This window comes from Salvelinus fontinalis, chromosome 24 (genome assembly GCF_029448725.1).
Source record: "Salvelinus fontinalis isolate EN_2023a chromosome 24, ASM2944872v1, whole genome shotgun sequence".
Classification (NCBI taxonomy): domain Eukaryota; kingdom Metazoa; phylum Chordata; class Actinopteri; order Salmoniformes; family Salmonidae; genus Salvelinus; species Salvelinus fontinalis.
The window spans coordinates 16763429-16777519 of record NC_074688.1 but is presented as its reverse complement, the minus strand read 5'-3'; the positions used below and the strand labels follow the sequence as shown (position 1 = coordinate 16777519).

Sequence of the window (14091 nt, the reverse complement as noted above, 5' to 3'; positions counted from 1 at the left end):
TCTTATTTACAATGACAGCCTACACCAGCCAAACCTTGGACAACACTGGGCCAATTGTGCGCCGCCCTATGGGACTCCCAAGCACAGCCGGTTGTGATACAGCCTGGATTCAAACCAGGGTGTCTGTAGTGACACCTCAAGCACTGAGATGTAGTGCCTTAGACCACTGCGCCACTTTGGGAGCCTCAGTAGCCACACAAGCCCAGCAGCTTAGCTAATACTGCTGCTGCTACTAATGTTTATTATTCTCGCTGGGCCATCCCTCCATCCCATCCTTCTAATCTGCTTTGTTGAAAACTTGCCAAGTTATATTAAGTCCAGACAGGGTTCCACCCCTTATACCACCAGAACACATCCCCCAGCCCCCCGCACACATACCGGGCCCCCACCTTTCTGTTATTACTGATCGTTTCATACTCTGCATGATAAATACAACACCATGCAGTGATGTGTGGTGCTACTGGGCATGTTTGTTTGTTGTGTTGGTTACAATGTAACTGACTCTTACTGATAATAGTCACTGACTCAACAAATGAATTATGCACATACCAATGTGTTACTTACAATAACAGTAACACTGTAGCACACCAGCATGTAGCCTATTCCAAAAGAATACCAAAGCAAAAAAGATTTCATGGAGAAATATCCAGTTCTGGTAAGAGATATGTAGCACTTTAAAACTAAAATCTCATTCCATTACAGCCTAATAAATTGAAAGCCTGTCATAGAGCAATATCATTTATATCATATGTATTTTATACATAATCTAATATTTTTTATATACACTTTTTTATGCATTTATTTAAAATAAAATGTGAAAAGAGCAGTGTATCTCGGTAACTGTCATCCTTGCATTCCTGTCTGTGCTGGTTTGTCCCGTCACTCGCAGTTCAGAGCCATGACAGATAGATGGCCTTGTCCTCAGAAGGAGATGGCGTCAATCTACCGCGGTGCATGGTGGGAATGATCAGATCAGGTAAGCTGAAATGAGACAGTCTGAGCCGCAAGAACAGGTGAATGATTACTGTAGGTCTACTGTTAATGCCATCGTCCAAATATATCCGTTATCTTGGTCCCATAACGAACAAATAGTGGATGTTTTGACGCGAGGAGTCCAATTAACTTTAATGGGAGCCCGAATGAAAAGTGGAGATACGCAACAAAAAGAGGTCGACAACTCGCCAAAAACCTGGAATTAGCAGCAGGTAGGTTCAACATTACTTTTGTTGATCGTACTCTTGTTAAAATGTTTTCACATCAATTTTTTCTTTGACGTGTGGATCATAATTGTGTAGTTTCAATGGCTGCGTTATATCCCAATGGTATTTTATTTTATTCTCTCACAGCTGCCTTAATGCCGAATTGTCAATGTATGCTTATAGTATGTCATCAATACATTTATTTATTTTGATGAATAAATGTTTTTCTTTATTTGTCTGTAGCCTAAGTATTCCTATACCATTTTAAACGCGTTGACAAAACCACAACAATGCACACACAGGCCAAACCATCTGTTGTTATTGCCTAATGTTATACAAATGCAAATTCGTAATCTATATAAAACCGTGTCCATTGTGAAGGCAGACAAGGTCTAATATTGGAAAACATCAAAATACAATACCGGTAGCTTATGGAACAAGTCCTCCTGTACACGCACACGTGTTGTTGATCTGTCTCTGACTGGTGTTGTATTTCTCTCAGACAGGATGCTCCTCTGTAGGCCATCATCCAATTTAATGTAGGCCTATGGTAATTGCTTCTCAATTTCTCATTTAGGTCTACTGACCTGCCAAAGTGTCCTAGTAAGTGCATAAAAAGGCCAAAAGAATGCATTATAAAAATGATATATTCTAATTTTCTTAAATATATTATATTTTCTTAATTCTGTGAATATAGAGCTGTAGGCCTATTCATCCATAAAATGGGAAATTAACTAATTTGTTTTGCACACACAGTATGAGTATTGCATTGAAGTATCACAAATTATGCAACAGATCCTATTGTCTACTTTCTATGACTGACATGATTAAACCTCATGTCATTGTTAACTCAGTAATTCAAGATATAGTACCTTAAGATCACTTTCTCAGAAAGAAATGGGTAAATCCATTTGAATTCAAACCCCTCCTTCGGAAAGTATTCAGACCCCTTGACTTTTTCTGCATTTTGTTACGTTACAGCCTTATTCTGAAATTGATTAAATCGTCCCCCCCCCCCCTCCCTCCCTCAATCTACATACAGTACTCCGTGATGAAAATGCAAAAACAGGTTTTTGGACAATTTTGCTTATTTAGAAAAAATTAACATTTACATAAGTATTCAGACCCTTTACTCAGTACTTTGTTGAAGCTCCTTTGGCAGTGATTACAGCCTTGAGTCTTCTTGGGTATGACACTACAAGCTTTGCACACCTGTATATGGGGAGTTTCTCCCATTCTTCTCTGCAGATCCTCTCAAGCTCTGTCAGGTTGGTTGGGAGCATTGCTGCACAGCTATTTTCAGGTCTCTCCAGAGATGTTCGATTGGGTTCAAGTCCGGTCTCTGGCTGGCCAATCAAGGATGTTCAGAGACTTGTCACCCAGCCACTCCTGCGTTGTCTTAGCTGTGTGCTTAGTGTCATTGTCCATGTTGGAAAGTGAACCTTCGCCCCAGTCTGAGGTTCTGAGCATTCTAGAGCAGATTTTAATCAAAGATCTCTCTGTACTTTGCTCCGTTCATCTTTGGCTCAATCCTGACTAGTCTTCCAGTCCCTGCCCTGAAAAACATCCCCACAGCATGTTGCTGCCACCACCATGCTTCACCGTAGGGATGGTGCCAGGTTTCCTCCAGACGTGACACTTGGCATTCAGGCCAAAGAGTTCAATCTTGGTTTCATCAGACCAAATAATCTTGTTTCTCATGGTCTGAGAGTCTTTAGGTGCCTTTTGGCAAACTCCAAGCAGGCTGTCATGTGCCTTTTACTGAGGAGTGGCTTCCGTCTAGCCACTCTACCATAAAGGCCTGATTGGTGGAGTGATGCAGAGATGGTTGTTCTTCTGGAAGGTTCATCTCCACAGAGGAACTCTAGCGCTCTGTCAGTGACCACTGGCTTCTTGGTCACCTCCCTGACCATGGCCCTTCTCCCCCGATTTCTCAGTTTGGCCTGGCAGCCAGCTGTAGGAAGAGTCTTGGTGGTTCCAAACTTCTTCCATTTAAGAATGATGGAGGTCACTGTGTTCTTGGGGACCTTCAATGCTGCAGATATGTTTTGGTACCCTTCCCCAGAGCTGTTCCTCGACACAATGCTGTCTCGGAGCTCTATGGGCAATTCCTTTGATCTCATGGCTTGGTTTTTGCTCTGACATGTACTGTCAACTATGAGACCTTATATAGACAGGTGTGTGCATTTCCAAATCATGTCCAATCAATTGAATTTACCACAGGTGGACTCCAATAAAGTTGTAGAAACATCTCAAGGATTATCAATGGAAACAGGATGCACCTGAGCTCAATTTTGAATCTCGTAGCAAAGGGTCTGAATACTTATGTAAATAAGGTATTTCTGTTTTTAATTTTTAATACATTTGCTAAAATGTCTAAACCTGTTTTCGCTTAGTCATTATGGAGTGTTGAGTTTTTTTATTTTTTTATTTAATCATTTTTAGAATAAGGCTGTAACATAACAAAATGTGGAAAAGGTCAAGGGGTCTGAATACTTTCCAGTATTTGCCCATTACAGAAGTGGTCAGAAAATGACTTTTTGGACCTGCATGCCAAAACATTCAAGAGATAAAGGTGCTCCAAATTGACCCATTTTGCATACCCCACCGTACCATGAGACATCCATGTCTTCATCACTGGAAAAGACCAACAGTTGAGATTGTTTGTTTAGTTTTTTTTTAACTTTTTTTTTTTTTTACCATTAACGTAAATTATCTAAAAACATTAAAAGGCAGATTTCTTTCCATATTTGCATATGTTGCAGTTTAGACCCTATTTTACATAATTTGAGGTTTTTGTGTTCCCCCCATTGGTTGAGACACAACATGCTCTTGAATACAGGTTGAGTGTCATGTTTTGGCTGATTAATGTACTAAAATGGGAGTAGAATTTACATTTCAACTTTAAAATGGTACCATATGGTTGGAGTTTCACGTATCAGAGAAGGTTGACTTGAATCTGTTTTAAATTATACTCAATCCTCTATAAGAAACCTATTGAAATCATAAAAATATAGATAATAGACATGACCATTTAAGATGACATTCGACTGTGGGTGGACCGGCGGTCATCTTTTGCGGTAGTAATTAGAAGTTAATGTCAATTTCATTTAAATTCCAATGGTGTACCAGCTAAATGGCAGGGGTCTGAAGGATAGGTAAATTCTCTGAATTGTTTTTCTATGGTTGAAATGACACCCACCCTGTATTCAAGAGCAGGTAAACAATGGTAGGCACAACACAAAAACCTCATTTACGTTAAAGGTTTAAAATGACAATTTTTTTTATTTAAAAAAATTATGTTTTACGAAATAATCCAATAGTTTGACAACACTATTCGTAAGCTTTTAAATGATATCAAACTGAACCGTTTCTCTTTTCCAATGAGGGGAAGACATGCAAAATGGGTCAACTTTGAGTACTTTTATCTCCTGATTACATTTCTTTTTAAATATATATATATATATATATATATATATATATATATATATATATATATATATATATATATATATTTTTTATCTCTTTTAGTTCTCATTTGGACTAATCGTCCAAGAGTCCTTAAACATTAAAATACAATTTATAATATGAACACAATTTCACATATAAACACACTGTTACAAACAGACAGACATACACTAACATATTGCCCCGATAAATACTGATAAGGTCCAAGAAGTCACTTTCTGACCACTTCTTCCATGGGCGAACATGTATGGAATGTTACCGTATGTTTAAATCAAAAGGGAGGATGTCAAAAAGGGATTGAATTCAAATGGATTTACCCAAGTATTAAATAAGAGCACCGCCCTTTTCAACATTAGATCTGTTATAGGTCCTTTTATAAAACGACTGCAGCATGAGTCCCAATCAATTCCAATGACCACTGTTGTTTACAACTGCCAAATGCTGCCCTCCTCCCAGGAGCCACTGGTAAACCGATATCCTTGTGTTAATGTATGGTCTGCTGCAGCTGGCCTGCCTTTTGGTGTTATGCTGATGCAGCCTCCTGCTCAGGCCCAGCACAGCTCCCTCTTGTTCCCCATAGACACCTGTTTCTCCTCTTAGGCACTTGGCTTCACAGCACAGCCCTCCTGTCTTGTACCCCCATTAGTATTGGTATGGTGGAAAGATGATCAGAGTCCTTTTATGCTCATGATTCAAGTTCAGGCTGCCCAGCTGGTCTTTGAGAAGCCAACATAATATTATTTTTGTAATTTTTGGAGGCCATCCTCTGTAGCCCTGCTGCAAGATGCATCAACATGTTATTGCCACAGGGAGCAGAACACCTAACCAGAAATATAACACCCACTACAATTTTTTTTATTTGTATCTGATGCAGGTCATGGTTGATCTTGTAACGTGTTTTCATTTAATGTCAGAACTGCACTCCAACCATATGATTAGACCTGTTCTTGCTGGACCCATTCTCATTGTACTACACATCCCACTCCAACCCCCCACTGTGGCATGATGCCTCACCAACCAGGAAGTAGGCTACATCATGAGTTATGACTTGTCATTGAACTGGGCGGCTGTCGACTCTAGGCTTCATGCCTTCGGGCTCACAGGAGCAAAATGGCACCGTTGTACCAGGATGTGTTTTACATACAGTCCCATTGGTATCTGTATTGACTATTCACTGTTTCCTTTGGCTGCCAGAATGCATAGTCATGGTTCTGAAAGTTCGCATAAAAATCCACAGGCCAATCACTTTACAGTTTCAAAGGCTCTGACAGGCTGTCAGGGCAGCATACTGTTGTCGTTGTTGACACCCCCCTGCGGTGGTAAACATAGGCTACACTTGTAGTTTTGCACTCTGTACAGAACTTGGAGGATAATTGTATGTTCTGATAAGATGTTTTGTGAAACAGCTATAGGACAGATAAAAATGGATTGTTGTCATTATGGTAGGCTTGTGTGCTATTAGTCTGGTTTAGCTTATTAGAAGTGACTTATCCTCTCTCCTCTGCGTGTGTCTCACAAACAGCAGCCCCTAGACATCTCAGTTCAGTACCAGCTGTATTTTACTGTAACTCTCTAGTCACAAGACTCTTTAGCATACCGGCAGTGGTAAAAGTATAGTTGTATATCTATAGCTAGTTGGTTAGCCTACACATTGTCGTACTACTTTAGTCAAACACAACACTGTTTACTGTGGAGTGTAGCCATTAGCCATATTACCGCTAGTGCATAATTAAATGCTACCATTGCACACCACTGTTAGACCTTTATTCTATTTGTGTGTCCCATACGTGCATATATACTGAGTATACAAAACATTAATAACTCTTTCCATGACATAGACTGACCAGATGAATCTAGGTGAAAGCTATGATCCCTTAATGATGTCACTTGTTAAATCCACTTCAATCAGTGTAGATGAAGTGGAGGAGACGGGTTAAATAAGGATTTCTAAGACTTGAGACATGGATTGTGCCAGGCGCAACGGATTGTTTTAAGAACTGGAATGCTGCTGGGTTTTTCACGGGCAAAAGTTTCCTGTGTGTATCAAGAATGGCCCACCACCCAAAGGACATTCAGCCAACTTGACACAATTGTGGGAACCATTGGAGTCAACATGGGCCAGAGTCCCTGTGGAACGCTTTCAACACCTTGTACAGTGCATATGGCCATGTACAAAAAAAAAAAAAAAAAGGTTGAACCCTCCCTTCCCGCCGCCTCCTCCATACAGGGTTGAGCTGAGAGAGGCGCCATGCTGTCGGGGGAGGAGATTCTGTGCAGCACACGGCAAGTGATAGCGGGCCTTGAGGCGCTGCGAGGTGAGAACCACACCCTCCTGGACAACCTGCAGGAGGTGCTGGAGGGCCGGACGGTGGCCGAGAGTGGCAGTGTGGAGCAGGAGAAGAGTGGCATCATCCGCCAGTCTCTGGAGAGGATAGAGCTGGGCCTGGGAGAGGCACAGGTGGGGTCATACTGGAGATGGCAGAATGGGTGAAGTTGTATTTTGACTGTATTGGATGTGTACATGTTTATATGCACACCTACTTCACTCTCTTGCTCTCTCGCTCTCTTTCCCTCTCCCTCCCCAGGTGATGATGGCTCTGTCGGCCCACCTGGGCTCCCTGGAGGCGGAGAAGCAGAAGCTGCGCACCCAGGTACGAAGGCTGTGCCAGGAAAACCAGTGGCTGAGGGACGAGCTGGCCGGGGCCCAGCAGAGGCTGCAGGACAGGGAGCAGGTGGTGGTCACGTTGGAGGAGCAGAACAGACACCTGCAGTTCATGAGCAGCATCCGCAAGTACGACCAGGAGTCGCCCCCACCGGTATGTCACAGACCACCACAACCAGGGTCATATTCATTATACACCAAACGGGGAAGAAACAGACTGATACAGTGAGGAACTACCAAAACTGCTCATGTTCGCTTTCCATTGCAAAATGTTTCGCTATGGTGTACCCTAATGAATATGACCCGGTGCATGTCTTTGCCTCAGCTTTTATGTTATTACTAAACCTAAGCTGTTGGTGGCTTATCAGAGCAGGGTTCTATGTGTTTCTCTGTATAGTTCATAGTTAAACCTTTATTTAACTTGCCTAGTTAAATAAAGGTTAAATAAAAAAAATATATAGGTACTCCCCTCAGCTCTGTACTATCAATCTAGTTATGTTTTCTATGTCGACAGGATGACAAAGAGACGGGCTCCACCAAGGAGTCTCTAGATTACCTTTTTCCCACGGACGAGGAGGAACAGTCACAGAGTACGTGCACTCGTCTAATGAGCCGGATATTCTTGTCTGTCTATCTGCTGTGCAGACGAGCTATGCATGTATGTTTGTCGATGTCTTGGTGTGACTCTGTGTTGTATAGTCTGTCACTCGCTGTGTGTTTGTTTGTGTATGTCTATGTGTCTATGTATGTTTGTGTTAATGTATATTTGTGTGTCTGTATGAATGACTCTACCTCCCTCTTGTGTCCTCCTGTCCCCCAGTATCTCAGCCCCACGGTAGTAGTGCAGCAGCAGCGGCCCAGCAGGGAGGCTATGAGATCCCGGCCCGCCTGAGGACCCTTCATAACCTGGTGATCCAGTACGCCTCCCAGGGCCGCTACGAGGTGGCCGTGCCCCTCTGCAAACAGGCCCTGGAGGACCTGGAGAAGTCCTCGGGCCACAGCCACCCTGACGTGGCCACCATGCTCAACATACTGGCTCTGGTCTACAGGTGAATGGAGCCACGTTAGCCTAGAATATCCTCCATGCTAGGTCTTACTGTGGGGGATTTCCATAGTGTGGTTGGTTACGTTAGCTGTATGCTAAAGCTAAAGGCTGTTTTGCTCTTCTCTGCAGAGACCAGAACAAGTACAAAGAGGCGGCTAACCTCCTGAATGACGCATTGGCCATTCGGGAGAAGACCCTGGGCATAGATCACCCTGCGGTATGTTCCTCTATAGTGAAGTTCAAGCGTCACCAAAATGGACAAAACAAGAAGTCTAAACCATGCATAGCTAATGGCTTTCCCCAGCACAGTGGAAAAGCAGCTACAGTATGTAACCAGTGGTGTAGGGTAAATGTTTTTTTGCCCGACAGTTTACCCACCTTTTGCGGAAGAATGTATTGAAGGTATCGGGAGTGTTTCTTTATTTCACCGCGCCCGGCGATCAGAGTATATCACTGTATGTAACTAACAGTACTGTGTTTGTTCATAGGTGGCAGCCACACTCAACAACCTTGCTGTACTGTATGGAAAGAGAGGGAAGTACAAGGAGGCTGAGCCACTGTGTAAGAGAGCCCTGGATATCAGAGAGAAGGTAATGAGGCAGTAACCTAGCAGCACCGTGACTAGAAACCCTGCCCTCTGATGGACTAATGGCAACTCTGCAAGCATTCTGTAGTATAGCACTCCTGCAGTACTATATTGTACTCTAATTTCTCAGTCATGCAAGCAAAAATCACATACCTATTACTTGTTACTTCTTTCAACAATAAATAATGACTTAATATTCCCTGGGGAAAGTAATTTGTTACACTACTCGTTAAATTACGTTGCGCGTCCTCACTCAATGTAAAATATGTCGTGTTGCTAGCAGTGGAGAGGTGTTTCTTGCCTGGGCACAGTTGACATTTTACTGTTATATTCTTGTCCTACCAAATCAAAGAAATGGGAGTACGTTTCTGCCACTTATCTCCCATCACAAATACTTATTTGGATCAGTGACTGTAATGGGAAATGAATGATAACATAAGTAACAACCCATTTTTTTATCAGTAACTGTATTATTTCAAATGGAACAGTAACTCTGTGTTATATTATTTGTTATCGCAAAAAGTAATTGAATTACTGTAACACGTTACTTTGTAATGCGCTACCCCTAACACTGCTTATTACCCAAACCTGTTAATCTCCACCCCCCTCCCCTATTGTGGTCGTGGGCAGGTGTTAGGCATGGACCACCCTGATGTGGCAAAGCAGCTGAACAACCTGGCGCTGCTGTGTCAGAACCAGGGCAAGTACCAGGAAGTGGAGCAGTACTACGAGCGTGCCCTGCACATCTACCAGAGCAGGCTGGGCCCCGACGACGCCAACGTGGCCAAGACCAAGAATAACCTGGTGAAGGATGGAGAATAGGAGAGGGTGAATGGAGGGAGGGGTGTAAAGGGGGAATTGGCATGGTCACTGGGCTAGATGCTACCATATTATGTGTGTGTGCGTATAATATGCTATGATTGAGTAGAATTGGGGGACTTTGACCCAAGCTGCATGCGTGTGTCTATCTATCTGAGGTGTGATAGTGCTATTTGTGACTAGTATTGCTGTATTTCTGGCTACAGGCTTCATGTTACCTGAAACAAGGGAAGTACAGACAAGCTGAGGCTCTGTATAAAGAGATCCTGACCCGGGCCCATGAAAAAGACTTTGGATCTGTGGATGGTGAGAGCAAACTCATAATATGATATTTGAAACCTGCTCTCTAGATTCAATAGCATTTTTGATCCAAAAGGGGTGTATGTATTGGAGTTGAAAATGTACCTCAGATTTATACTGTAAATAACTAATTGTACTGGATGATGCCACTGTGTATCCTCTGTGATGTTGGTGTCTCAGGTGAGGTGCGGGACATCTGGACCCACACGGGAGAGGAGGGCTCCATGCAGGATGGGCTGGGCAGTCTGAAGCGCAGCGGCTCGTTCACCAAGCTCCGCGAGTCGATACGCAGGAGCAGCGAGAAGCTGGTCAGGAAGCTGAAAGGAGTCGGACCTCAGGATACCACCCCTCCGACTCCTGGGTAAAGACCAAGTCCTCATTCTGCACGTGTTAGCTCTCAAAATGATGTCCAATTTTTTACTCTCTCTTTCTTGTTCCCCCTCAGGATGAAAAGGGCTAATTCTCTGAATGTGCTGAACGTGGGTGCGAGGGAGCGTCAAGAAGCAGCAAGGGTGAGCAGCAGTTTCTGGCTTATTATCACATTTCTGTACAATATGATTGTTAGTGTTTATTCATCACCTTTCATTTTATGTGCTTCATATCCTAAGGCATTTCTCTGGCTGTGTGTCATCAAAATGAATGTATATGTCATTGTTATACACATACAGTCAGACTAGTCAAGTGTTTTGTATGTTCTTCCAGAACCCCTGCAGCCTGACAGAGAACCGAACCCTGAGCACCAGCACCCAGAGTCTGGCACGGCGAGGATCCCTCAGCTCTGCACACTACACCTCTGAACACTAGCCCCTCCCCCACCCACACACACATCCAGGAAGTACTCTCACACAGCTCTGGTCCCTACTCCTCTATCCGTCTCAGTGGACCTACATGGGTCACTGCAACCCCCTTCCCTTGCTCTGTGTAAATCGAACAATGATCCATTTAGGTTTGTTTACTGCACTATGTTGTAGCGGGTGGATGTCACTGATACTCCTTGCCTGCTAGTTTTATCCCCTGGTGCGCCAGTTCTGAGGTAAAGATTAGAATACACACAGCAATGAGAATTGGTTTTGAGAGATGCAGATTGAATCTGTTTCAGACTAGATTTAGTAATGCTCTGTTGTGACTTACTGTACAAGGAGGGAAAGCTTGAATTCTTCAACGATTGTTCACAATTATGAATATCTTGATATTTGCATTTCAACTGCAGTTGGGTCACCAAGTAAGTGTTTGCAGCTATTGGATGTTATCCAAATGAATTTATCTGTGCATGCAAAAAAGGTCTTATTTATACAATGTGGTTTTTAAAACGTGTTACATTCCGATTTGATCTCCTTGAGTCCATTACCAGCGGTACTCTTATTTTTGGCCCTAGGTGATTTTAATTCCACAATTAAAACAAATATTTACTAATATCTATTGAATGTGATGCACAAATAGTGTATTGGCTTCCATGTTAAGTTGTGGTAAAGTGCTCTCCTTATTCCACAATACTAGAACAAAATCTGCACTTCCCAGTCCAGCGGTAGAATGCAATTTTTCTAAGGCTTGGCATACTGTAAAAATATGTTTGTACTATGTTTAGCAGATATAAAAAGCTTAAGCTATTTTGATAGCCCAAAAGTAAAAGCACTATGTGCCTGTATGTAATATCATATTTTTTTTATTTGTCTCAGTTTGGGATACATTTAATTTTTATTAGAGCTAGCTAATTTAAATTCCTTCTGAAACATGTTTTTTTAATTATTTGATTTTGTTGTCTATGCGTCTTACTCAGGATGTTATCAAGAGTAAATATGTATTTTGATGGACAAAAAGCGATGAATTCACTGTGGTGGTATTTCCAAGTGATCATTTAAAAGGGTGATAGAGGAGTCACTATTGTAAAAAGATTATTAACCCATTGAGGTGGATGGAGGGACTTCAATGTGGGTTGTGAAAAGGTCGCCAGTTCGAATCACAATGAGTCTTGTTTTCCAACCTTAACCAATCACATTTCTCATTTGATTATCTAATTGACTGAATAGCTGTAAACATGTGGGAAACAATTGTGGAACCCTCCCTCATGCTGCTGCAGTGGACTAGGCACTGGGATAAGAACCAGAAGGTCACAGGTTCTAATCTCGCCCATTCTTTCAACGCTCAACTCTGGCCAAAAAGTGGGCACAATCCAAATTGTGGACAAGATCAGGATACAGGATGCATGTTAGCACCATGTACAGTATAAACAGGGCTATAAGCTGACAAAGCACAAGGGCTCTATTCAAACTGTGTCAAGCATTTCATATGCAGCGTTTTATCATGAATTCAATCTCCACTAACATTGCCTTTAAATTTCAATCACGCTGAACTTCAGCGATACAGATTGAATAGAGCCCTACATCTTATTTATGTAGAATTATGTTAGCTGTTACATATGGAGAGCTTTCTTTGCAGATTGTCAATCTTATTGAAAATTACAAATATATTTTATATCTGGAAACCATAGCAGACAAATGTCAAAGTATATTGAGTCTCTTCAATTCACTGTGTTCATGCTAGCCTTGTCTGGGTATGTTTCATGATGTACATGTCATGACGTGGCCCTTTCTGGGTACAGATCATGGCTTCTCACTCTCTCCTACACCCAGGTTCTGTTATCTCAGGTCGTAAATTCCTGACAGAGACTCTCCCCCTTTTCATGCAGAGACCACAGAGTGAACAAAGGATTTCACGTGGCCAAACTCCTAAATCCCCTAAATGGGAAAATGAAACAAAATCTCCACTTGTGGGGTGAGAATGGTCTGTGGACACTTAAGGGACAGGTATGACGAGTGTGTTTAATTTGGTGACCTCAGAGAGGACAGGAAACAACTATATCTCTGAATGTGTACATTTCTCAATTATGGGGTTTGCATCTAATTCTTGTATAAAATGAGTAAAGATTAAACTTTGTGAAATGTGATAAACCTTTAATGTGAGAATTGTATTCCCTTTAAAGTTTAACTAAATCATTGGCCTGCCCCCGTGAGCACAGACATGATCAGGTGTTATAGAACCACCTTTCCTATTGTTACGAATAAAAAACCCTCCTGAAATCCTCTTTAGACCACACATACCTCGGTGTAAATTGTGGCACAGGTTTGAGTGCCAAGACTGAGCAAACGCACAGCATGAGCTGTGATTGCGAATAGTTATTGAATTCCTAACCATACCACGTGGAGAATTGGCTACACGGCTGGAAATGGTTAAACTCTGAGACTATCGAATAAGAGCAAATCTTAGATACCAATTATTAGTCTCCAACTAGAAATTATGTAAACCTGGGATGCGAATGCCGACAACCGCCGAAACATCTATGAGAACATTTCTGAATGGTACTCTGAAGTATCCATTCTAACCACGAAAGACTGATCTTCAGGAAACACTCGGATGAACTCTCCCAGACGGACCGGATTCCAACAGAAAAGTTCGACACATGGGCGTAAATATATATTGATTGCAATTATTCCCGAATGAGTGAGCGTTCATGTGCAAAGGATTAGCATTTCAATTCATATAATTAACTGTAGTGATTCCTTTTGTCTTTCCCGCTCTCTCAGTCCACACCCACTTCCCTTTGTCCACCAAGCCGTCATATCGGCTTAGCCCACTAGGGAATCTTCCCTATGATTTGTTAGTAACATATGTTTGTTTATGCATTTCTGTGATTATTTAGTTAGTAAATAAATGATTAAGCCAATTGGTGTATGATTCACAGTAAAAGATTGGGTTCGTGCAGATAACCAACCATTTACAACGTTTGGAATGAGACTGACTTGAGGTAAAGAATAATTCATTAATAGAAGACAAATTGATAGTTATATTCGGAAAATTATAACTTTGTAATCTGAAGATTTTCCGTAGTGTCCCAACTTCCTAATTAATTACATTTACATGATTAGTTTAATCATGTAATAATAATAATTGCAGAGAACCGATTTGATAAAATAACAGTCTTCACTTTTAATGATGCCAAAGACATGTCAATGTG

The 14091-nt window shown here is 41.9% G+C and overlaps 1 protein-coding gene across 2 annotated transcripts; it reads left to right on the top strand.

Moving 5' to 3' along the window:
- Positions 1-872: 872 nt before the first annotated feature.
- On the top strand, positions 873-13800 carry LOC129822053 (kinesin light chain 1-like). 2 transcript variants are annotated; one of them, XM_055879920.1, is made up of 13 exons: positions 879-976; positions 1093-1205; positions 6895-7125; positions 7253-7483; positions 7844-7919; positions 8150-8378; positions 8504-8591; positions 8863-8964; positions 9591-9764; positions 9986-10085; positions 10260-10440; positions 10525-10591; positions 10782-13800. In XM_055879920.1, exons 3-13 carry the CDS (start codon positions 6916-6918, stop codon positions 10881-10883), a joined length of 1560 nt encoding a protein of 519 aa, XP_055735895.1. In that variant the 5' UTR covers positions 879-976; positions 1093-1205; positions 6895-6915; the 3' UTR covers positions 10884-13800. The 2 variants fall into 2 exon arrangements, with proteins under 2 accessions (XP_055735896.1, XP_055735895.1); XM_055879921.1 differs by lacking the exons at positions 10260-10440; positions 10525-10591; positions 10782-13800 and having other exon boundaries at positions 873-1205; positions 9591-9788; positions 9986-10072.
- Positions 13801-14091: the final 291 nt, after the last annotated feature.